Source organism: Cervus elaphus, chromosome 5 (genome assembly GCF_910594005.1).
Source record: "Cervus elaphus chromosome 5, mCerEla1.1, whole genome shotgun sequence".
NCBI classification, from domain to species: domain Eukaryota; kingdom Metazoa; phylum Chordata; class Mammalia; order Artiodactyla; family Cervidae; genus Cervus; species Cervus elaphus.
The window spans coordinates 59,339,751-59,362,509 of record NC_057819.1 but is presented as its reverse complement, the minus strand read 5'-3'; the positions used below and the strand labels follow the sequence as shown (position 1 = coordinate 59,362,509).

At 39.1% G+C, this 22,759-nt stretch overlaps 1 protein-coding gene across 1 annotated transcript in view; it reads left to right on the top strand.

The window, feature by feature from the left end:
- The first annotated feature begins 1,466 nt into the window (after window positions 1-1,466).
- The window catches only part of PRMT9 (protein arginine methyltransferase 9), a 29,342-nt gene continuing 8,049 nt past the window's right edge, over window positions 1,467-22,759 (top strand). The window contains exons 1-9 of the mRNA XM_043902570.1: window positions 1,467-1,868; window positions 4,347-4,495; window positions 6,016-6,252; window positions 6,758-6,925; window positions 9,106-9,208; window positions 10,196-10,302; window positions 15,425-15,617; window positions 18,091-18,274; window positions 20,796-21,510. Of these exons, the coding sequence (XP_043758505.1) occupies window positions 1,680-1,868; window positions 4,347-4,495; window positions 6,016-6,252; window positions 6,758-6,925; window positions 9,106-9,208; window positions 10,196-10,302; window positions 15,425-15,617; window positions 18,091-18,274; window positions 20,796-21,510 (2,045 nt within the window). The 5' untranslated portion in view covers window positions 1,467-1,679. The remainder of the gene's footprint in view (window positions 1,869-4,346; window positions 4,496-6,015; window positions 6,253-6,757; window positions 6,926-9,105; window positions 9,209-10,195; window positions 10,303-15,424; window positions 15,618-18,090; window positions 18,275-20,795; window positions 21,511-22,759) is intronic.

Sequence of the window (22,759 nt, the reverse complement as noted above, 5' to 3'; positions counted from 1 at the left end):
TTTGAGCCAGACTCTGCCAGGTGCAGAGTTAAAAAATTATTAAAAATAATCCTGTCCTTGAGGAATTTTCTGGCTACCGCAGCAGGCCACAATCTAGTGATCTGGATTTTGAAGAACTGATTAGAATTTACCTGAGTGCTGTAAGGAAGGGTGGTTCAGATAACCAGGTCAAAAGAGAAGGCAAAAAGGCATGTAAATGATGCATTTCTGAGCACTGGAGTCCCCAAAGTCTGTCAGTTTGACATGCAAAATGCTCCCCCTTTTTTGTTCCTTAAGTAAACATTCACTATCTGGGTGTATGAAACTAGGGAAAAGAATGGCTTTTTTCAGCTGTAATTCCTATGCATCACCCCCTCCGTTTAGGAAGGATATGGAAGTTGGACTATAAAGAAAGCTGAGCATGGAAGAATTGACGCTTTTGAACTGTGGTGTTGGAGAAGACTCTTGAGAGATCCTTGGACTACAAGGAGAGCAAACCAGTCAATCCTAAAGGAAATCAGTTCTGAATATTCATTGAAAGGACTGATGCTGAAGCTTAAACTCCAATACTTTGGCCACCTGATGCAGAGAACTGACTCATTGAAGACCCTGATGCTGGGAAAGATTGAAGGCAGAGGGAGAAGGGGACGACAGAGGATGAGATGGTCGGATGGCATCACCTACATGATAGAGATGAGTGAGTAGGCTCCGGGCGTTGGTGATGGACAGGGAGGCCTGGCGTGCTGCAGTCCATGGGGTTGCAAAGAGTCGGACACGCCTGAGCGACGGAACTGAAGTGAACTGACCCCCTCGGATTTAAAAGTTCTGAATTTACCCCTTAGGGTCCACACTTGAATGCAGAAAAATTTTTAAATGTAATAACGTAACCAGTATACAGTAGTGATAACCTCGAAGAGTTGAGATAAATCCTAAGTTCGTCTTCGAGAAAATGGAACAGGAAGTCAGGGACTCGAATTTGAACCGTGCCTGTGTGTGATTTTCCTGGGCAAGTACCATCTCAGGATATCCCTCTCAGTCTGTAAGATGTGCATGATCTGTGAGGATGATTTTTAAAACGTCGGTGAAAGCATTTCCTCGACCCCATTTGGTGTGCTTCTGCTATCTCCGAGTTCTTTCCACTTTCGCCACTTGGAGATCTAGTGATCACGACCCAAAGGGCTTACACATCACCACAACTGCCTGACCATCTCTCCTCATACATATCACCTCCCTCGCGGGCGGGTGCAGCTTCGGCTTGGTTGGGGCGGCCGAGTTTAGGTGTCCCAGCTGAGGTCACAGATTCCTGAAGTCAGGAAAGAGGGAGAAAGCTATTATTGTTTATTGTCAAACGCCCAAACAAGAAAGAAGTCTTTAAGGAAGGTCTCCTAAGCGCACGCGCGGTGGACGCCTTATCGCCTAAATGGGGTGGGGGGGGCGCCGACGTGCTCACGTCGGGCGTGCCGACGTTCGCGCAGCGGGCGCCGCCAGCCAATGGGACCCGCCCTCCCGGGAAGGGGCGGGGCTTCTGCCTGGCGAAGGTGGGCGAACTTGTGGTGGCCAGGGAATAGGTTACCTGTGCAGGTTCTGGCGCTCCGGTTAGTTACGTGGAAGTGGTGTCAGCGAGGCTGTTTGCTCCTTCCGTTTACCAGGGCATCTTCCCGTTGGTGATACTGGCGCAGATTTCTGCCGGTGACTCTGTCATGCCGAACTCGCGGCCCAGGCCCCGCCGGGGCGCCGGGAGTGGCGCCGGGGCAGCTGGGCGGGACGAGCTGGTGTCGCGGTCGTTGCAGAGCGCAGAGCATTGCCTGGGTTCCCAGGACTTCGGCACCGCCTATGCCCACTACCTTCTCGTGCTCAGCCTGGCGCCGGAGCTGAAAGACGATGTGAAGGTGAGGAGGGCCCTTCTGCGCAGGTCGAGCCTCTGTTCTCGTATAAGTAAATTAATACTTAGGTAGTTGGAGGAGTGAGTGTGGACTGTAAGTGCCTAGTGGTTGTTATTAATGTTTATTGTTCACCGTTGACTGTTTTATTCGCAACCGCAACCAGCCTGTTAGAAAATATCTTTTGCTGACCCTCGAAATGTACATCCAGAATCGTATTCCTTTTCACCACCTTCTTTTTTACTAGCCTGATTCAAGCCTCAATCATCCCTTGTTGACTTTTGCAGTTCGCTTTGGCTCGAGAAACTAGACTGTCTTCTGCAACACAGCCAACGTGAGCTTTTCATAACAGAAGCTGAATGGTGTCATTCGTCCATTTCAAAACTTGCACTTCATTCAAATTCCAAAGGTTATATTGCACATGAGGCCTTCAGTGATCTTCTGTCACGTTCTGTATCTAATTCTAGCAAGTTCCTGCCCCAGGGCATTTGCACTTGTCTGTCCTCTCTACTGTTGTGGAAACAACGCTGAATTAAATTTGGAATTAGCCTGAAGTAATCATTTGGTGATGCATTCTTTAAGTTTCAGTTATTAGATTATTTGTGAGAGTTACTCTGTTGAAGTTCTGTACTTTTTTTTTTTTTTCAGGTTACTTTAGAAGAATTTCAAAAAATGATTTAGCTTAATTTTGCATTCAGTTTTCAACCTGAAGCTACTTTGCTTTATTTCATGGAAGGTTTCTCAACCTCAAGACTGTTGATATTTTGGATAGGATCCCAGAATCCCCGACTTCTTCCCAATAGATGTCAATTTTGTATAGATATTTATAGTTCACAAAAACTTAGTGTAAATTCCAGGACCAGCTAGCCTCAAGGAGGAGAAAGTGTTACCTTGAGATTGAGTTTGCTCTTCTAGGTAGGCAGACATAGAATAATGGATCCATCCAAATGCTTTTCCCTCAGTTCTTTGCTCCTTAGTTTCCTCTTGTAAAACAGGGACGGTGTGTATTAAAAATATATATAAAGTTTGTATTTCAATTCCTGATGTTCAGTAGGGTTAAGTAACTAACTCTATTTCCTGCAAAACAAAGTCCCATATTTCTTTTCAAGGGCCTCTGTGAAAGACCTATTTCTTTAGTCTTATTTCCTTCTACTTCCCTTCCTCACACTTCAGCCATGCCAAGCTCCTTACCTATAAATTCCCCAATCCATTTCATGTAATCTGTGTTTTTTTTTTCTCCCACACTCTAGAATCTTCATCCTATCCTTGTCTCTCTAGTGAATTCCATTAAAATTCTGTTTCAGGTTTAACTCTCCTGTAGAAAATATGGGAAGATGATATAAATGTTGTCCGTGATAAAGCTGGAATGACTGCAGGCTGCTCTGTCTACACTGGGTTGCAGCGTGGAGAATGTTGGGAGGGAGATGCGACGGGAGTGAGGGTGACTGTGGGAAGGCAATTGCTGTTGTCTAGCAAGTGGTCACTGGAGAAGGCAATGGCACCCCGCTCCAGTCCTCTTGCCTGGAAAATCCCATGGACGGAGGCGCCTGGTGGGCTGCAGTCCATGGGGTTGCTAAGAGTCGGACACGACTGAGCGACTTCCCTTTCACTTTTCACTTTCATGCATTGGAGAAGGAAATGGCAACCCACTCCAGTGTTCTTGCCTGGAGAATCCCAGGGACGGAGGAGCCTGGTGGGCTGCCGTCTATGGGGTCGAACAGAGTCGGACGCAACTGAGCGACTTAGCAGCAGCAGCAGCAGCAGCAGCAAGTGGTCACAAGGCCCACATTGTATTGGGTGCAAAGAGGCATGAAGTATGAGTGAAAGGCCCCCACAACGCGGGGAGAGGTGACAGATTTAACGATAATGAGAGAGAATTTTCTGGGTTTGAAATTAATTGTTATGGAGTTAAGGTAGCATTATAAGGTGACTTCACAGTCTGAGGTTGGGTGGTACCTTAACCTTTGTGAGAAGAATGTTACGAGTTCAGTTTAGAACACTTTGAATTTTTTTCAAAATTGTATGTTGAATTTCTCTCTGTGAGGCCTCTGTCAGGATAGGAACAGGATTGTTGTTCAGTGCTCTTCTCTGCGCACTGGTCAGGAAATGTTTGGGTTGAGCTGAGTCTGAGATTGGGTAAGGGTGCAGTCCCTGGTTGAGATGACTACTAGGGAGCGGTAATTATGGGCCTGAGGTTCAGAAGAGAGGGTCTTGATTTGACATATAGATGTTGCATCCATCAGTGTAGGTGATGCCTTGGGGATGAATGTCAAACTGTCTTAATTTTGCCTTTTACTACCATGTAGGTGATAAAATTTACTCATTTATGCATTTGTTTATTCAGTAAACAGGCCTATTAAAGCCAAATAAGACTTAAGGTAATTTTCAATTGTCATTAAGTTTTATTTTCTGTGGACTCTTCAAGTTGTGTTGAGTATTCTTTCATCATTTATGTTATTGACTAATTTACTGTTCTCTTTTGTGAAGGAAACTTTTCAGTATACGCTCTTCAGATGGGCTGAAGAACTTGATGCTCTCAGTAGAACACAAGACCTACTTGGCTGCTATGAGCAAGCCTTGGAACTGTTTCCTGATGATGAAGTGATTTGCAACAGTATGGGGGAGCATCTCTTCAGGTGTGCGTTGGTTTCAGTATTACAAGTTCAGAATTATTCTGGATCTGTCTGGATTGGATAAATGTGTAGTACAGTAATTTGAGCAGGGAAAGTTTACTACAAAGAATTATTAACTTTAAAGGGATCAGACTAGAGAGTTGGCTAGTGAGAAGTAAAGAGAACTCAGAAGCGTGTAGGAGTAGTAGATACAATATATAATAATTTTACATCATATACTGTGTAATAGCTGCTGCCCTTGGGGCCGAGATCAGGTATCCATGAAAGAGTTCCTTTCCCTGGACTGAGATATACAGACCTTGTTGGAGAGGACATAGCCTGATTGCCAGGGTGGCAGAGAAGTCACTGAGGTCCCTTGCTGGGGAACCTTCTTGTAAACCTGTTCTCCAGAACTTCCTGGAAACTTGGCATTTCCTTTCCTAAGAGTGCCATTCACTCTTTGGGTTCTACAATGTTTTTTTTTTTTTTTGCTTATACCATACCCAAAATGAATAGTCTGATTCTGTTTCTCTAAAATTCGTGGGATGCTTAGAGCTGCTTGCAAAGAAGCATGAGTATGGAAGGGTTCTGCCGGCTCAGTTCTCTTCATCATGTGGACCATACGCTGGTGTGGTGCATAAATCACCCATCAGTAACAGAGAGGTATAGGAATAGAAATTGTGAGTGAACATTTAGAAACCTGAATAGCAGTTTGCGTAAATCCAAGCACGTGGTCAGGTATCTCACTTGTTGAGGAGAGCATGGGCCACTCTGATGGCTCTGAAATCTGGTGTGGGAGCTACACAGCAGCTAACCCTGTGCAGTACAAGTGTGCTGGCCTACGGGTGGGTAGCTATTTTACAAAGAGAGGGAGTTTTTAGATGGTTTAAGAAGCAAGGTGGTTTGAGAAGTTTTTTTCCTTCCGTCTTTTGTTATTGATTTGCTCATATATAATTCAGTAGTAATTTTTGGGTGACTCACCTTTGATTTTTTTTCTTCAGACACAATGACTCTCTTTTTGCAGTCATATTCACTTGGTTTCTGTTATTTTTAATTAAAATATATAATTTTTGTAACAAGTACAACAAAATGTATAATTCTAGTAACAAGTGTAAATTGGTCTGGCTGCAAATATGCTAACTCTTGATGACCATTCTGCTCAGTTGAAGGCACAGCAGAGAGACACCTGCTAGCCATAGGCATTAGTATCTTTTACAGTGGAAGTGGTTTTTAGAAACCTGGTGTTCTAGAAAGTTGTTTAAATGGAAGATGACTAGGAGAGCTTCTACTATACAATAGTAAAGTAGTTATTTCATAGTCAGGCCCTTGTTAGTGTCCTGGAATGCATAAATATAATAGGGATTCAGAAAGGAAAGAAGTAAATGAGACTCGCAGTCCTCACTGAAGGCTTCCCAAGGAGATGGCACTTGTGTTGGGTAGGATTTGGGGTGCTGGAGGGGGAGGTTCTCAGGCTAGATGAGTGACATGAACCAAGGCATTAACAGTGTATAGTTGAATGTTTCATTTGTCATTTTTCATTCTAGAATGGGCTTTAGAGATGAAGCAGCTGGGTATTTTCATAAAGCAGTGAAGCTCAACCCTGATTTCAATGATGCAAAGGAGAATTTTTATCGTGTTGCAAACTGGTTGGTGGAACGCTGGCACTTTATCATGCTTAATGACACCAAAAGGAACACGATTTATAACGCAGCAATCCAAAAGGCGGTGTGTTCGGGCTCCAAAAGTGTTTTGGATATTGGAGCAGGAACTGGAATACTTAGGTTTGTTGGAATTGTGTTTTAATTACATATACATGTATACTAATGTAAATTAAAGATTTTATCAAATGTCGAAAATTTTGACAGTGAAATTTAAAAATAGAGATTAATTTATTTCTCATAATCTTGTTAAGATTATTCATGCAGCTATTATTATTGTCATTTTCACTATAACTTTTTCTTTATTAAGAACTTGACATAGCCATCAAGAAACATTTGGAGTTATCATTGAAATTTTGCATAATGCTTTTACAAGTAGGTTTTACATTAACATTCTGGTTGAGTCTAGTTTTTAAAAGCTATTAGCCTTCTGCATGACAGTTGTCTTAGTAAGGTGGATGTTACGATTTATTGTCTGATTTGTTTCTTGGCTAGAATATTAGTTCGTTTTTTCAAATGCAGAGTAAATAATGGTTGTGGTAAAGAATAAAAGGAAAACCCCGTGTTTCGTAATTTCACTGAAATTTGAAAAGAAATTTTTTTGATGGAACACTTTTTCCCCCTGTAGCATGTTTGCTAGGAAAGCTGGAGCACATTCTGTCTATGCCTGTGAGTTATCCAAGACCATGTATGAACTTGCCTGTGATGTAGTGGCAGCAAACAAGATGGAAGAAGGGATCAAACTCTTACACATGAAGTCGCTTGACATAAAAATTCCAAAACACATTCCTGAAAGGTATTACGCCATGAACTAATTTTACTGTTTATAATCCACTGTTTTACTTCTTAAGAATTAAGATAGTCACATTTCTAGCTTCTAGTCCAAATAGAAATGCTGAAACCTTTATATTGTGAAGGTACAGATATAGGATAGTTCAGCATAAGATGAATTTTCATAATGTCATATTCTTGACAAAGAAGATTTGAAGATCTTGAGAAAAATATGCAGCAAGGGATTTAATCAATAAACGTCAGCTTTAGCAAGTTACTTTATCTTTGTTCATTCTGGTATTCTGGTCGTGAAAATGGATCATGCCTCCTATGGTACATAGCTATTTAAAAATTGTAAACGTAATGCGTGAGTAGATTAAGCTTGATGGACTTAATCCCATTCGGTAGTAATATTCTTGGCTAAAATGAAAGCTTTGGAAGCATCAGCTGTCAACATATTTTGACTTCCCCTCTTCAAATGCTTTGAATATTATGTCATAAGTCTCAACTTTTTAGTGTTAATTCATTTTGATCCATATCACAAGGGGATGGAATTTTAGAGCTAGAGGGGATTTAAAAATCGTCTGGTCCAACAAACTATCGTTTTTAGATACACTTTTCTCTGTGTAGCACTTGTGTTACTACCTCCCCTGGGCAGTCTCTCTTTTCGTCTTACTTAAATTCAGTTCACATTGAAACAGGGCTTTTTTGTACTCTGTCATCCATGGGACTATGATTTTGAAAAGTCTTCTTCCGTATATGTATAAGAATATTTAAATTTACACGATAGTTATGCTTTTCAATTGTCTCTAGGTTTGTTTTCATGAAAGAAGTCCTGTTAGATTATTGAGGCAGATATTAAATACATTTTATAGAAATAGTGTCCTCAATTGTCTTAGTCTGATCAGGCTGCCGTTAACAAAATCCCACAGAGTGGCTGGAATTACAGACGTTTATCTTCTCACAGCTCTGGAGGCTGAAAGTCCATGATCATGGGTGCTGGCAGATTTGGTTTCCGGCAGGAGCTCTCTTGCTGGCTTTACAGATGGTCGTCCTGTTGTGTCCTTACATGGCCTTTCCTCTGTGCCCGCGAGGAGAGAGAGATCAGTGCTTTGATCACCTCCACTTTTATTAGGACACAGGTCCCATCAGATTAGGACTTCACTCTTATGACCTCATTGAACCTTAATTAACCTCGTAAAGATCTATCTCCAAATACAGTCACACTGGGAGTTAGCACTTCAGTGTGACTTTTGGTTGGTACCCAATTCAGTACATAGTGTGAGTCAAAGTTACATTACCTTAATCCACTTTTTTCTCACACATAGTTCTATAGAAAGGATGTATTGGCTTTGAATGAAGAGATATGGTTTATAATAATAATAATCTGTTGTTGTCTAGTCACTAAGTCATGTCCAACTCTTTGCAACCCTGTGGACTGTAGCCTGCCAGGGTCCCCTCTCCTTGGGATTTCTTAGGCAAGAATACTGGAATGGGTTGCCATTTCCTTCTCCAGAGGCTCTGCTTGAAAATATCTTTTTCTTGTAACTACAGAAATGAATGATATTGGCAGTGAGTACTAAAGAAGTTCAATGAAGGGAGAAACTTTTTTTGGGTGTGTTTTTGGGTGAGATTTTCTAGAAAGAATAGAGAGAGACAAGAACTCTGCGGGTTAGGCTTTGGTGAAAACTCCAGGTGTGGGTAAAGCACGAGAGGCGACAGGAGGGGGACAGTCAACATATGAGAGGTAAACATGGGTAATGGAAGTGGGGGAAGGGTTTGGAGGGGAGGCTCTCTCCTGCACTGTAGGGGAGTCACTGATGGTAGGAAGTATTTGTATAGAACATTGGGGATGGATGTCCAGTTACTCAGGGTTAAGGAGCGGGACTGGTAAAAGTAACGGATATGAACCAATCCTTAGGGTCTAGGCAATGAAAGAATAACCCAGGAGGCAGCAGGTCAAGTGAAGTTTGTCTGTGACCCCTACTGTCCCCGCCAGGAAGCTGCCAGTGGAGAACAGAGGAGCCTTGGAGCAACATTAGAGTTCCTTAGGATTCAAGGGTAGATGTTAAACATGAAATGTACGAGAAAATTTTATATTTGTGCTGTGTCTATAATATATTCTTCCTTCTCTCAGCTTTGACATCTTTTACATAAATAGCATGATATTTTACTTACATATATCTTTAAAAAATCATTCTATAGAGTGTCCCTAGTTGTAACAGAAACTGTCGATGCAGGTTTATTTGGAGAAGGAATTGTGGAGAGTTTGATTCATGCATGGGAGCATTTACTTTTGCAGCCAAAGGTAAGCAGCATGAAAACACTTAAATTTGATTAAGAATTCATTATTCAGTAGATGGTTCATTGAGCCCCTAGCGTAGTTGCAAAGCAATAGGAGATGCGTCCCACTATTGAGGTACATACTATATAGCTGGCAAGAAATCTGTGTGAACAAAATATGTTTAATAACATAGTGCAGTGTATTCTTGTGTGCCCAAGTGGGGTATACAGGCAGGAGTTCTTAGGAATTGAGGTTATGTGATGAAGGGATTGACTCTGGAATTCTTGAGTGAGGTTGAGAAATGGAAGTATTTTGAGCTGTAAAGCTTCACTGCTCATACTGTATATTTGGCAAATTTACCAAAAGGGAATGTAGTGGGTAACTGGTGTGGTATGATTTTAAGGTACCACTTGGACCTAGGCTGGACAGAACTGACTCTTATAATTGCCAAGTTGTATTTTACATTGAAATCCTCTACTGTGGCCCATAAACTGTAGCTTTCATGTATATATTGATATATGTATTATGAAAGAAAGGATTTTAACATGTAATAAGAATTGACTACTTACAGAAAATTATTTGGATTTAAAATAGCTAATGAAAGGTTGAAAAAAGGGCAGTTTGTTTTTCAAGTAGGTAATGGTGATTTTGGCCTCTTCATTAAAGCCATACCCAAAGATCTTTTCTTGTGTGCAAATTAGAGGCTTCTAGCTCCCACCTCCCTCCCTCCCTTTCTTCTTACTAGTACTTAAAAAAAGAAAAAAATTTATATGTATATTCACACACACACACATATATATGATATATGTATACTTATACACATACATTCATATATATATATAAATGGAAATAAACTTTTAAAGGAAAAAAAACTTAATCTGCTTATCATTAACTATTGTTTTTCTAAGCTTTCTTATAAATTTTCATAGCTTGCCATCATACACACATATTTTGACAAAAATATGTTGACATCAAAGTAGCAGAATATAATTTTTACTGTTATATTTTTAGACCAAAGGTGAAAATGGTAATTGTGAAAAATATGGGAAAGTTATACCAGCAAGTGCTGTTATATTTGGGATGGCAGTAGAATGTGCAGAGATAAGAAGACATCATAGGTAAGTGATTATTTAAACAGTAAATATTAAAAAATATTTCAGTAATTTTGAGGAGTTGCCTATACTTAAAAGGTTATTTAGTGGACTTTCGGATGAGAATGTATTATCTTCTGACCTTAAAATTCATGATATTTATTCCAGTCTTAATTTTATTTTTGCTTTTTTTTTTTTGTCTTTAAAACTTTCTTCAAAAATAAGACTCTTGGATTAACAATCAGCTTTCAGTTTTCTAGTGGAGAATTTAATTTTGATACAATATAGTATCCTTTTGATGTGTGATAAATTCATGAGAAAAATACTAAGTTCAAACTAATTTTAGAGTGAAATAAAAATTTCCGTGTGAAAATAATTTTATTTCTCCCAGTTTTCTGTTCTTAATAACTGTTGATATTATAATGTTTTATTGGTGCATGGGATGAAATTTCAGGATCTTAGTACCCTCGAGATTCTGAGATTTATGCAGTGTGATACAGGTGAAAATTTTTTTTAGTTATAAAAACTTCTTGGTTCTTTTTTTTGAACATTAATGAATTTTTTATTTTGCTGAAGTGTTGATCCATATTGTTTCAGGACTTTTTAAGGAGGCCCTCCATCTGATAACTCAGTAGTAGTAAATGTAACACATAAATATTTTAGGAAATACTGGTGATTGAAAGAAGAAAATAAAAATCATCCTGAGCGCCTCACTGGTAGATAACTACTGCTCATCTTCATAGTATATTCCTCCTTACACTCCTCAGTGTATGTTACAGGGTGATAAGTAAAGTAGTTAGTGATTGGTCAGGCACAGGCACTAACCAGAAAGTGGCCTTTGCCAGCAGATTGGCTGAATTAGAGTGAGATAGTTGGTTGTCAGCTCTGTGTAAGTAAATGTGTGTGTGTATAAATTTCATTTTGCTTCAGTAAAAATGATCAGTATCAGTAAATCTATTAAAATATCAGTAAATATATTAGCTCTAGTGAGCCTCTTCATGTTAATAGATGTGCTTCATGATTTCTTAAGAGTAGTTTCCTAGTGTTGCAGTTCCCAGACTTTAGAGGTTTTAGGTTTTAAGAAACTTGGTTTATTAGATATAAAAACTAGAAATAAAAAACAGTAATTTATTGATGCAGAAATAGAAAAAACAGATCAGTGTAACACAATAAAGACTCTAGATACACCTTTGAATTTATAGGGATTTAGTATGTGATACAGATGAGGTATTTCATATGAGTGGAGAAAGGATAAACTGTTCAGTAAATGGAGAGGAAGTGCTTCACTTGGGTAAAATTGTTGTTCTTCAGGTGCTCAGTCGTGTCTGACTCTTTGCAACTCCTTGGACTGCAGCACACCAGCCTCCCTGTCCTTCAAATGGTTAAAGTTAGATCTTTACTTTTGATTCCAAAATGAATTAAGTATCTAAGTGTAAAAAATTCATTAAGTGGTGAAGGCTTTCCAAAGCAAAACAGAGGGAGAATCTAGAAGCCATAAAAGATGGACAAATTTAACACATTAAAAGAAAATTGAATATCTGGTGAAAGACAGTATAAAGTTAAAAGGCAGATGACAGCTGAGGTAAAATTTCCAACTTTTAGAATAAAGTTAAGTTGGAGAAGACTCTTGAGAGTCCCTTGGACTGCAAGGAGATCAGCCAGTGCGTCCTAAAGGTGATCAATCCTGAGTGTTCACTGGAAGGAATGATGTTGAAGCTGAAACTCCAGTACTTTGGCCACCTGATGTGAAGAGCTGATTCATTTGAAAAGACCCTGATGCTGGGAAGGATTGAGGGCAGGAGGAGAAAGGGACGACAGAGGATGAGATGGTTGGATGGCATCACTGACTCAATGGACATGAGTTTGGGTGAACTCCGGGAGTTGGTGATGGACAGGGAGGCCTGGCGTGCTGCAGTCCATGGGGTTGCAAAGAGTCAGACAGGACTGAGCGACTGAACTGAACTGAAACATATTTGCAATTGTCTATTAATGAGAGAAATGGAAATTAATAGGATAACATTTTTAACTGTTTACATTCTGAAACATTAAAAATGATTGATAAGGGGAATTCCCTGGTGGCCCAGTGGTTGGGACGCCACACTTTCACTGCCAAGGCCCCAGGTTTGATCCCTGGTTGGGAAAGTGAGATCCTGCAAGCCACACAGTGGGGCCAACGAAAGAGATAATATCCTACTTTCTCATGTTGTTGTTTAGTTGCTAAATTGTGTCCGACTTTTTGAGACCCCATGAACTGTAGCCCACCAGGTTCCTTGTTCGTGGGATTTCCCAGACAAGAATACTGGAGTGGGTTACCATTCCCTTCTCCAGGGGATCTTCCTGGCCCAGACATTGAACCTGGGTCTCCTGCATTGGCAGATGCATTCTTTACCACTGAGCCACTAGGGAAGCCTATTTTCTCATAGATATGGGGAAAATGTATACCCTTTTGGTGCAACATTTTAGTAGCTCAATTTGGTGTTATCTAACAAAACTAAAGGTGTGTATAGTCTTTTATGTAATGTTTCTACTTCTGATAATTTGTCCTAATAAATGTGTACAGGGATGCTTACTATAACACTGTAATTGGAAAAACCAAAAAGCATCTGATGAAGCATTCACCCAGTGCAGTACTTTATTTTTTTTTTCCGGTGCAGTACTTTAAAGGAAACAGTTAAGGTGCATATGTAGAGAGGGAAAGAAGTTAATGACGATTAGTGAAAAAGAAGCCATAATTCTAGGAGCAGTGAGCATACATGGCCCTGAAATCTTGGCTTTTGAATACCATTCCTCACCACGGGGAATTGTAACTCCTTGAAGAAATGGCTGCTTCCCAGACTGGGGCAGAACAGACTGAAGATGACTGTGAAATAACTTGGGTCAGAAATTTAAGGAACTGCTGAAGAAAATGATGTGGGTGATTAAAGGTCACAGGAGCATGTTTGGAAGTGTCTCCCGCTGGCCAAATCTTGGACATTTTAAGCACCAAGATATATAAGGGCAGTTCCATTGAATAAAGTAAGAATCCATAAATCCCTACTTATAACAAATAGATTAATAAATGGAACTAAGATCCTGCAAGCAACATGGTATGACCAAAACAAAATAAAATTGTCCGCATTATGAGAAACAAAAATTGAAGAGATTTAAAGGATAGGACAGCTAAATTGAAACCATGATCCTGTATTGGGAGCAGGGGGGAAATTATACAAGACAGTTTTGATTTATTGATTCAGTTACTAAATACAGAATATAAACTATATTCTAGTATGAAGATGAAATAATACTGCATTTGATGTGTTATGACTAAGAAAATATCCTTTTGTTTATAATAAAGATACACTGAAGTATATCTGTGAAAGGATAAATGGGTATGATGAATGCAATTTTCTCTCAAATGGTTCAGAAGAAAGAGTATATGTGGAGAGAGAGAGAATATGGTACAAATAATGTGGTAGACTATTAAAAACTTGATGATTAAAGGATGTGAGAGTTCTTTAGACCACACTGGAAGCCTTTCTATACATTTGAAATCATTTTCAAAATAAAGAGTTAAGAGCAGAGGAAAATAAGTATAGTGGGTCTGAGCAACATACATACATATGATTACACGGAAAGAAAAAGGTGAGAGGGCACACACATCAAACTTCTCACAGGGAGGAAATGGATGCTATGAAGGTGGACTTTCACTTTTTACTACATTGTTTGAAGTTTTGACAGTAAGTTTATGTTCATGTACTAGGTAAGAAATTGAAAGGGAACTTGTCACATTCTTTTTGTTTCTGTAACTTGTGATTTCTAATTTAATTATGGTTAAACTCATTAATACTTCCATTTGATAGTCCATCTTTTTAGAATATAAGAAAATAATTTCTAAAAGTAGACTGTATAAAGCCCTGTAAAGACAGACAGGCTAATAAATGAGTGTGTATGAGAGGAGGTTGAAGTGTTTCCTGTTACAAGATGGTGTTTCTAAAATGCTCATCAAGTGTTTTTTCCAGTGTAAATTTTTATTGACATCAAACATTGTTACAGCAAGCACAGAAACCATACATTTATGATGGATTCAAGAAGTTGATACACTATGTACCAGTGCTCAGATCAAGGTCCAGAACCCCACCCCCAACCTACCAGGTCCTTAGGAAGAAACCCCTTCCAGTTACCAGCGCCCCACACCCCCAAGAGTGTCTACTGTCTTGACTTCTGACACCATAGATTATTTTGCCTGTTTTGAATTTCACACAAATGGTATCATACAGTATGAAGTCTCATGCTTGCCTTCCTTATTTCAACATGTCTGTGTTCTTGTGTGTGGTTTGTTGATTTTCATTGCTGCGGAATATGCCTGTCTGATGAATACACCACAATGCATTCCTCCATTTTGCTGTTGATGGATGTTTAGGTCATATCCAGTTTGGGGAGTATTGTGTTTATAGCACAGCTATAAACATTCTTAAACATTCTTTTGGTGGTTGTGTGTATGAATTTCCCTTGGCCATGTTTCTGGAAGTGCAAATGTCAGACACCTTGAGGTTCCCATATTAAGAGTGAATCTAGAATAGTCATGTTCAGCCTGAATAGGAACTATGAAACTCTTCCAAAGTGGTCTTTTTAATTTTATATTCCTACCAGTAGTATACAAGCTTGTATACTTTTCAATACTTGATATGGACTGTTTATTTTCCCCATTCTGGTGGTTGTGTAGCGTGGCTTTAACTTCATTTCCCTCACGACTGACTTTTCATATTGGCTATTTGTTCTTTTGTGAAGTGTCCGAGTCTTTTGCCCATTTTTGGATTTCTTTTATTGTGGGCATTAAGAAATATATTTTGGATATTTGTCCTTTGTTGAGTAGATGTATTACAAATGTCTTTTACTCAGTGGCTTGCCTTTAACATTCTTCCTGGATATCTTTTGATGAGGGGAGTTCTTAATTTTAGCATACACCTATTATTTGTTTTCGTTTATAGTTAGTGATTGTGTATGTTAATGTGTTTAAGAAATCTTTGTCTATGATGTTTTATTGCATTTTTGTGCTTATTTTTGCTGGATTCAATATTAGACAGTGTTACTTGATTCTTTAAAAAAAAAAGAAAAAAAAACAAACCAACTCATCTTTTTCCCTTTCCTCTCTCATTCCCCTTCTCACCAGGGTGGGTGTTAAGGACGTTGCTGGAATCTGTTTGCCAACTAATGTGAAGTTTCAGAGCCCAGCTTATTCTTCTGTAGATGGAGAAGAAACAATTGAACCTTATACAACCGAGAAGATGAGTCGAGTTCCTGGAGGATATTTGGCTTTGACAGAGTGCTTTGAAATTATGACAGTAGATTTCAACAATCTTCAGGTAAAAATAAATATTTAGTTATTGGTTTTAAGCATTAAATTTCATGCATTGTTTAAAATAGTTAATACATAGGACAGTCTTAGGAGTATGCATGGGATTCCACTTACTGTGTGTAAGGAAAATGATTATTTGCTTTACTTTTATTTTTTTTTAAGTTTTATAAACTTTTTATTTTAAAACATTTATTTATTTATTTTTCATTTATTTTTATTAGTTGGAGGCTAATTACTTTACTTTTAAATACAGAGGGAAAAAATCCCAAAGGTTTTGGGACTGTGCAACGTACCTGGTGCTTTCACGTGTATTCTTAGGTGGCTCGCTTATTTATTTCTTTTTGGTTGTACTGGGTCTTTGTTGCTGCGCCTGGACTTTTTCCAGTTGTGACGAGTGAAGGTCACTCTGTTGCAGAGCAGGGGCTTCTCATCGCAGTGTCCTCTCTTGTTGCGGAGCACAGGCCCTAGGACTTGTGGACTTCAGCAGTTGCCGCGTGAGAGCTTAGTTGTCCCACGGCATGTGGGATCTTCCCAGACCAGGGATCAAACCCGTTTCCCCTGCATTGGCAGGTGGATTCTTATCCACTGTAACATCAAGGAAGTCCTGAGGTTGCTCTTAAAACAGCATTGCAATACAGTTATAATTATCCTTGTGCTGTTACGTTAATTCCTCCCCACCCCCCCCGATATGAATGCAAGGGCAGGAATTATAACCTAGATCTTCCAGCATTTCTCTTTCATTTCAGATTAACAGTTTTCCTTGACATGAAACATAACTCAGATCTCTAGGTTGTCTGGGTGTTAGGGTGACCAGCCGTCTTGGCTTGCGCAGGACTGAGAGGTTCCTGAGAAACAGTCTTGGGCAAACCAGGAAGCTGGCATCATCCTAATGTATCTGTGTGTGCGCGGGCCTGCACTGAGCAGAGAAAGAGCTCAAGGAGTTTGAGAAAGTTACGAGTCCTTCTCTGGTGATCTCTAAGTAAGGCTAAATGTTTAAGTATATTAACCTTAAGTACGTTAAGATTTTGAGATGAAACTTGCCAGGGGACAGAAGACTTTGTGAGTGTCATTTTCACCTAAGATCTTTATAATTTAATAAAAGCTTTCCCCTATTAATTGTTAATAGGTTTTTTTGTTTTGTTTTGAGGTGATTTGGAACTAAATTAATACTTTGGCATTGCTGAGGCTGAGCTTTGCCAGCATTTGTTTTCTGATACAGCAGTATTACAATTTTTTTTGTTCTTTTAAGTCCTCATCCCTGCATGACTACACACCTCCCTTCCTTGGTCCTTACCCCTTCCCCCACCCCTCCTCAGTCTCCAGACACAAACCCAGGTTAACATCTGTGCTTCAAAGTGAGTGAAATTCACTCACTCATGTCTGACTCTTTGTGGCCCCATGGACTATACGGTCCATGGAATTCTCTACTGGAGTGGATAGCCGTTCCCTTTTTCAGGGGATCTTCCCAACCCAGGGATCGAACCCAGGTCTCCCGCATTGCAGGCAGATTCTTTATCAGCTGAGCCACAGGGGAAGCCCAAGAATACTGGAGTGGGTAGCCTATCCCTTCTCCGGTGGAACTTCCCAACCCAGGAATTGACTTCTCCCCAACTGGCATCTCCTGCATTGCAGGTGGATTCTTTACTAAGTGATAATCCATAAATTGTTAAGTTCCAATGATCTGAGTTCTATTGATTTACTAGAGTGGCTCACAAAATCAGGGAAGCATGTTACTTATTAGGCTCTTAAGCATTACTTATTACCCTTTTTACTTATTAGGCTTATTAGACAGGGATGTAACTTGGGGACAGTCACATGAGGAGATGCTTAGGGATAGGGGTGAGCGAAGGCGAACAGGGCTTCCGTGCCGTCTCCAAGAGCATCCTGCTCCCCGAATCTCCACGTGTTCACCAACATTGTTCCAATATTTTAATGTTTCTTCTCCGCAACAGCCCCCCAAAAAACACATTAAGACCTTAAATTTGAAAGTAATATCTGCCTGTTTAACATTTTCAAGTAATACATTAAAAAGGAAGAAGAAAAAGTATGTATCTTCCTTTTTAAAATCTGGGTCCTTCTTTCCCCAGGTCACCAGCTTGAAATATATCTTTTCAGACTTGCTTTTCTAATCTGCACACACACACACACACACATACGAATGCACACACACATTTTTTAGAATAGAATAATCCCTCTTGCTTCACCACTTGCTGCCTTCATTCAACAGTATGTCGTGGACTTTTTCTACATCAGTAGTATGTATCTGCCTCATTGTAATGACTCGCGGTATTCCCTACCATATACTGTATATCACATCTTCCCATTCAGTATGCTTAGATGGTTATAGGTGTGCTGTGATTTTGGTCCCCTAAGGGTTCTGGGTGGGGCTGAGAACTTATAGAAATGAGAAGTGATATGATACTGGGGCATGCATGTATTAAATGTCTAAAATTCTCTTATTCCTTTTACCTTTTTATCAGGAATTAAAAAGCCTTGCAACTAACAAACCTGATAAGATTGGTATCCCCGTCACTAAGGAAGGCATACTTGATGCCATTGTGGTTTGGTTTGTACTCCAGCTTGATGACGAGCACAGTTTATCCACAAGTCCTAGTGAGGAAACATGCTGGGAACAGGCTGTCTACCCTGTTCATGATCTTGCAGGTATATCTTGTCTAATTTTTTGTTGTTTTTCTTTAAAAAAAAAAAAAATGTTGTCTTAATCCTCTAAGCATTTGAGTCAGTGTCAGAAAATTGAATGTGAAGTTTCCAGTCAAGGGAGACTGGTTAAATCTTTCAAAATTTGCTCTTTCTTTGTTTTTTTTTTTTTCTCTCTTTGTTTTTTAAAAGTAGTTTTAAGTGATATGTATGGTTAAGAAGAGAGTCTTAAGTCGACCTGTACACACTGCTACATTTAAACTAGATAACCAACAAGGGTCCACTGTAGTGCACAGGGAACGCTGCCGAACACTCTGTAATAACCTAAATGGGAAAAGAATTTGAAAAAGAATAGATACGTGTATATGTACAACTGTTATACACCTGGAACTAACACAACATTGTTAATCAACTATACTCCAATATTAAAAAAAAAAAAAAGGTTAAAACACAAATATGCTGCATACCATTCAAAAATATGTATCATTAAATCATTTTTTCGGCTCTGATTACTCTTGTTATGAGTAGATGAGAGAAATGCTAGTCCATTTTTTGGGAACACAGTGGAGAAATATTACTTACAGAGCAAAAATTTTTTATTGCTCACAGAATCTGACGGCATCTGTGGAGCCCCAGGCCCTAAAAATATGCACACTCATATAAGTACAAAATCTTGCAGTTTAGAGTTCATGAATTCATGAACTTACCTAGGGAAGTCCTATATTAAAGATACTTTTTATTTACTTACTTTGTAAAAATATATATATATTTTTTATCATGTGGGATCTCTTAGTTGTGGCATTTGGGATCTAGTTCGCTGAACAGAGATCGAACCTGGGCCCCCTGCATTGGGAGCGTGGAGTCTTAGCCACTGGACCACCAGGGAAAGTCCCAAAGATAACTTTTTATAAAGAAAGTTTTTACTAGTAATTTGATGTGGTTCAATATAGTTTACAGCAGTTGTATTACAGAGAAAAATTCTACTGTTTTATAACTGGAAGGTAATATTTACTTCTGTATAGTCTGTCCATCAAGGATCTAATTTGGCAAGCCCGTTAAGTCATGGAATCAGTATAGTATTGTGGCAGAGTATGGTTCTAGACTCAGTCAGATAAATTTGAAATCGGATCTTTGCTAATACTCCTTTGCTGGTCTTGCTGGTTATTTCTTAGAGCTTTTGTTATGTGATTTATAAAAATGGAAGGGTGCTGGGAATTCCCTGGTGGTCCAGGGGTTAGGACTCCCAGCTTCTGTCGTGGGGGCGCCGGTTTCAATCCCTGGCCAGGGAACTAGGATCCTGTAAGCTGTGTTGCGGTTGTGCTAAGAAAGAAAAAGAAAAGTGAGGGGTGACAATGCTGTCTACTTTGCAGGATTGTTGTAGGAGTTATTAGACATATCGAATGTAAAATGCCTACCATAGTGACTAGCACTGAATAAGTAACATTTTAAAATTTTGTTTGTTTATTCTAACTCTCAGTAACTTAGATGGTATTTTTTAAAAAATCCTTAGGGAAAGGATATTTTAAACGTGTAAACACAAGAATAGCAACTTGTATTTTCAACGGGCTCTATGGCTGATAAGAAAATGCAATTATGTTTACACTTTATAAAGTTTTACCACGTGTGAAAGCTCATGGAAAATATAGTCTTTTTATTATTGTTACTTTTATTTATTTATTTTTGGTTGCACTGGGTTCTCATTGCTGGTTGTGATGAGAGGGGCTCCTCTTTTTCTGCAATGCGCAGGCTTCTCTTTGAGTGGCTGCTTTTGTGATGGAGCGCAGGCTCTAGACGCACGGGCTTCAGTAGTGGTGGACTTTAGAGCCGGCGGCATGTGGAATCTTCCTGGTTCAGGGATCGGACCTGTGTCCCCTGCATGGGAGGGCAGATTCCTAACCACTGTACTACCAGGGAAGTCCACGATGTAGTTTTTATTGTAGGACTTAGTCCTTCCTTACCTTTTCAGATTTCTAAACATTTAAGAATATCTAAACACTTACAGTTAAGAAATATTACTGATAAGGTGCTATTGAATGCTGCCTTGTTTTTTCAGAAATTTCTCTTAGAGAAAAGAATGTCCCTTTAAGCTAAAGTGAGGTTTGGTATTGATTTCTGAATTTCATCTATCTTTGTTATTGCTGGCTTCGTTAACAAAGAAGATTGGGAGTCTCCTATAGTCCTTCCCCTACCCTCTATTATGGGGGTCATTGATGATACATAGTGATTACAGTAAAAGCACTATAATGCTGTTAGTTAGGGTCGAATAATGAGCTGTTGAATCTATTATGCTGTAAGTTAATTGGCTCTTCAGACATCAATTTTTCCTTATGTAAAGCTGAAGGCATTTCCCTAGTTTTTTTAAAGACAGATTAATTCACTTAATTGTAATTAAGTCCATAAATGTAGTCTTTCCTGTAGTTGTTTAAAACATGGGGGGAGGACCGAGGTGTTTGTGTGATCCTTGGGCTTATAAATACTCATATTCATTGATTACATGTTTTTTCCCCTTTTTTCCTGTTTTACAAAGACTACTGGATAAAGCCTGGGGACCAGGTGATGATGGAAGTGTCTTGTCAAGATTGTTACTTAAGAATCCAGAGTATCAATTTCTTCCATTCAGAACATGAGATGGAGGTCGGGAAAAGTTTTACCAGGAATAAAGACTTGCTGTCTTTTGGAAATGAGGCTGAACTCTGTAGTGCTCTGGCCAACCTTCAGACCAGTAAGCCAGATGTGGAGCAGACATGTGTATTGGAATCTACAGAAATTGCTTTGCTTAATAACATCCCATACCATGAAGGCTTTAAAATGGCAATGAAGAAAGTGTTGTCTTCATTGACTCCGGAGAAACTGAGTCAGGCCATGGATACTCAGTGTCAGAATAACGAGATGAGCTGTGAAAGTGGACTGAGTAATGTTGACCGGAGCATCCCTGAGCCTTTGTATGTGTTAGATGTGTCTGAGGGCTTCTCTGTTCTGCCTGTGATTGCTGGCACCCTTGGGCAGGTTAAACCTTACAGTTCTGTGGAGAAAGACCAGCATCGTGTCACTCTGGACCTCATATGTGAAGCCAATCACTTTCCTAAAGACACACTTGAGTTTTGGTTGAGACACGTGGAAGATGAGTCTGCTGTGTTGCAAAGGCCAAAATCAGACAAATTGTGGAGTATAATTATATTGGATGTCATTGAGCCATCTGGACTCATTCAGCAGGAAATAATGGAAAAGGCTGCAATATCCAGGTAAAACACAAAAATACAACCTTTGGATTATTTGAGCTCAGACTTCATGTAAACTCTTTTAGTTCCTTAATAGCATAACTGCACGAATGAGTCATGATCATTGTGTGTTCCTCAAGCTTTGCTTTTCAGGACCTGTGACTTTGTGTCTTTCTTTTTCTGTGCATGTTATTATTGAGTTTTTTTTTTTTTTCCCCCTAAAGGAATCCCCCCTGAATTTATAGGTTTTAACTTTTGTGGTATATAAACAGTATAGGAACACTGGTGAGAATGCATACCAAATTGTGGCAGCAGAAGGCAGACTGTCAGGAAAAAAGCATTTGCTTATACGGTTAACTATATTTTAGGTTTCATATGCATTTTCTTTTGTTAACCGCACTTACCTTTTCATATGAGGTAACCAGTAAAAATCACTACCATTTTGTATTGTTTAAAACAAACTTGTACATACCCTAGATTATGGGGATATAGAGGTCTGACATACATACATAGAAATATATACTCATACTCTCTCTCTCTTAAAATTTTAAACAAGTGTACTTTAGATAGATTGTAGAACAAGGAGCTGAAAGGGTGTGAATCTAGTCTCAAATTTGTCCCTGAATTTCTAAAGTAGTAACATTTTCTGTAAGCCATTTAATACCTGTTGTCTTCAGTTATGAAATGAGGGGTCCTGGACTAGATGCCTTTGAAGGCATTTTAGCTCCCCGAATTTGTCACACAAATGAGGTTTGACTTATTTGGCAGAATCACTGTGGAAAGATGTACTGTTTACCTAACGGTTTATTTTTAGTTTTCTTTTTCTGATTTTTTTTTTATTGTGGTAAAATGAACATAACATGAAATTTTTCATCTTAGCTATCTCTAAGTTCAGTGGTATTATTATAAATATTTTATTAATATTGTGCAGTCATTACTTCCATTCTCATAACTCTTTTCATCTTGTAAAACTGAAACTTTATAGCCATTAAACAGTAATTCTTCATCCCACCCTCCCTGCAGCTGCTTACAACCACCATTCTACTCTGCTTCTGAGTTCGACTGCTCTGCATCATGACTGGAATCATGCAGTTTTGTGTGTGTGTGTGAGACTGTTTATGTCACTTAGCATCATGTTCTCCAGGTTCATCCATGTTGTAGTACATGTAAGAATTTCCTTCCTTGTTAAGGTGGAATAATGTTCCTTTGTATTATGTTGTCACATTTTGCTTATCCACTCATTGATGGACTGATAGTTATTTTAGTGGGAAAC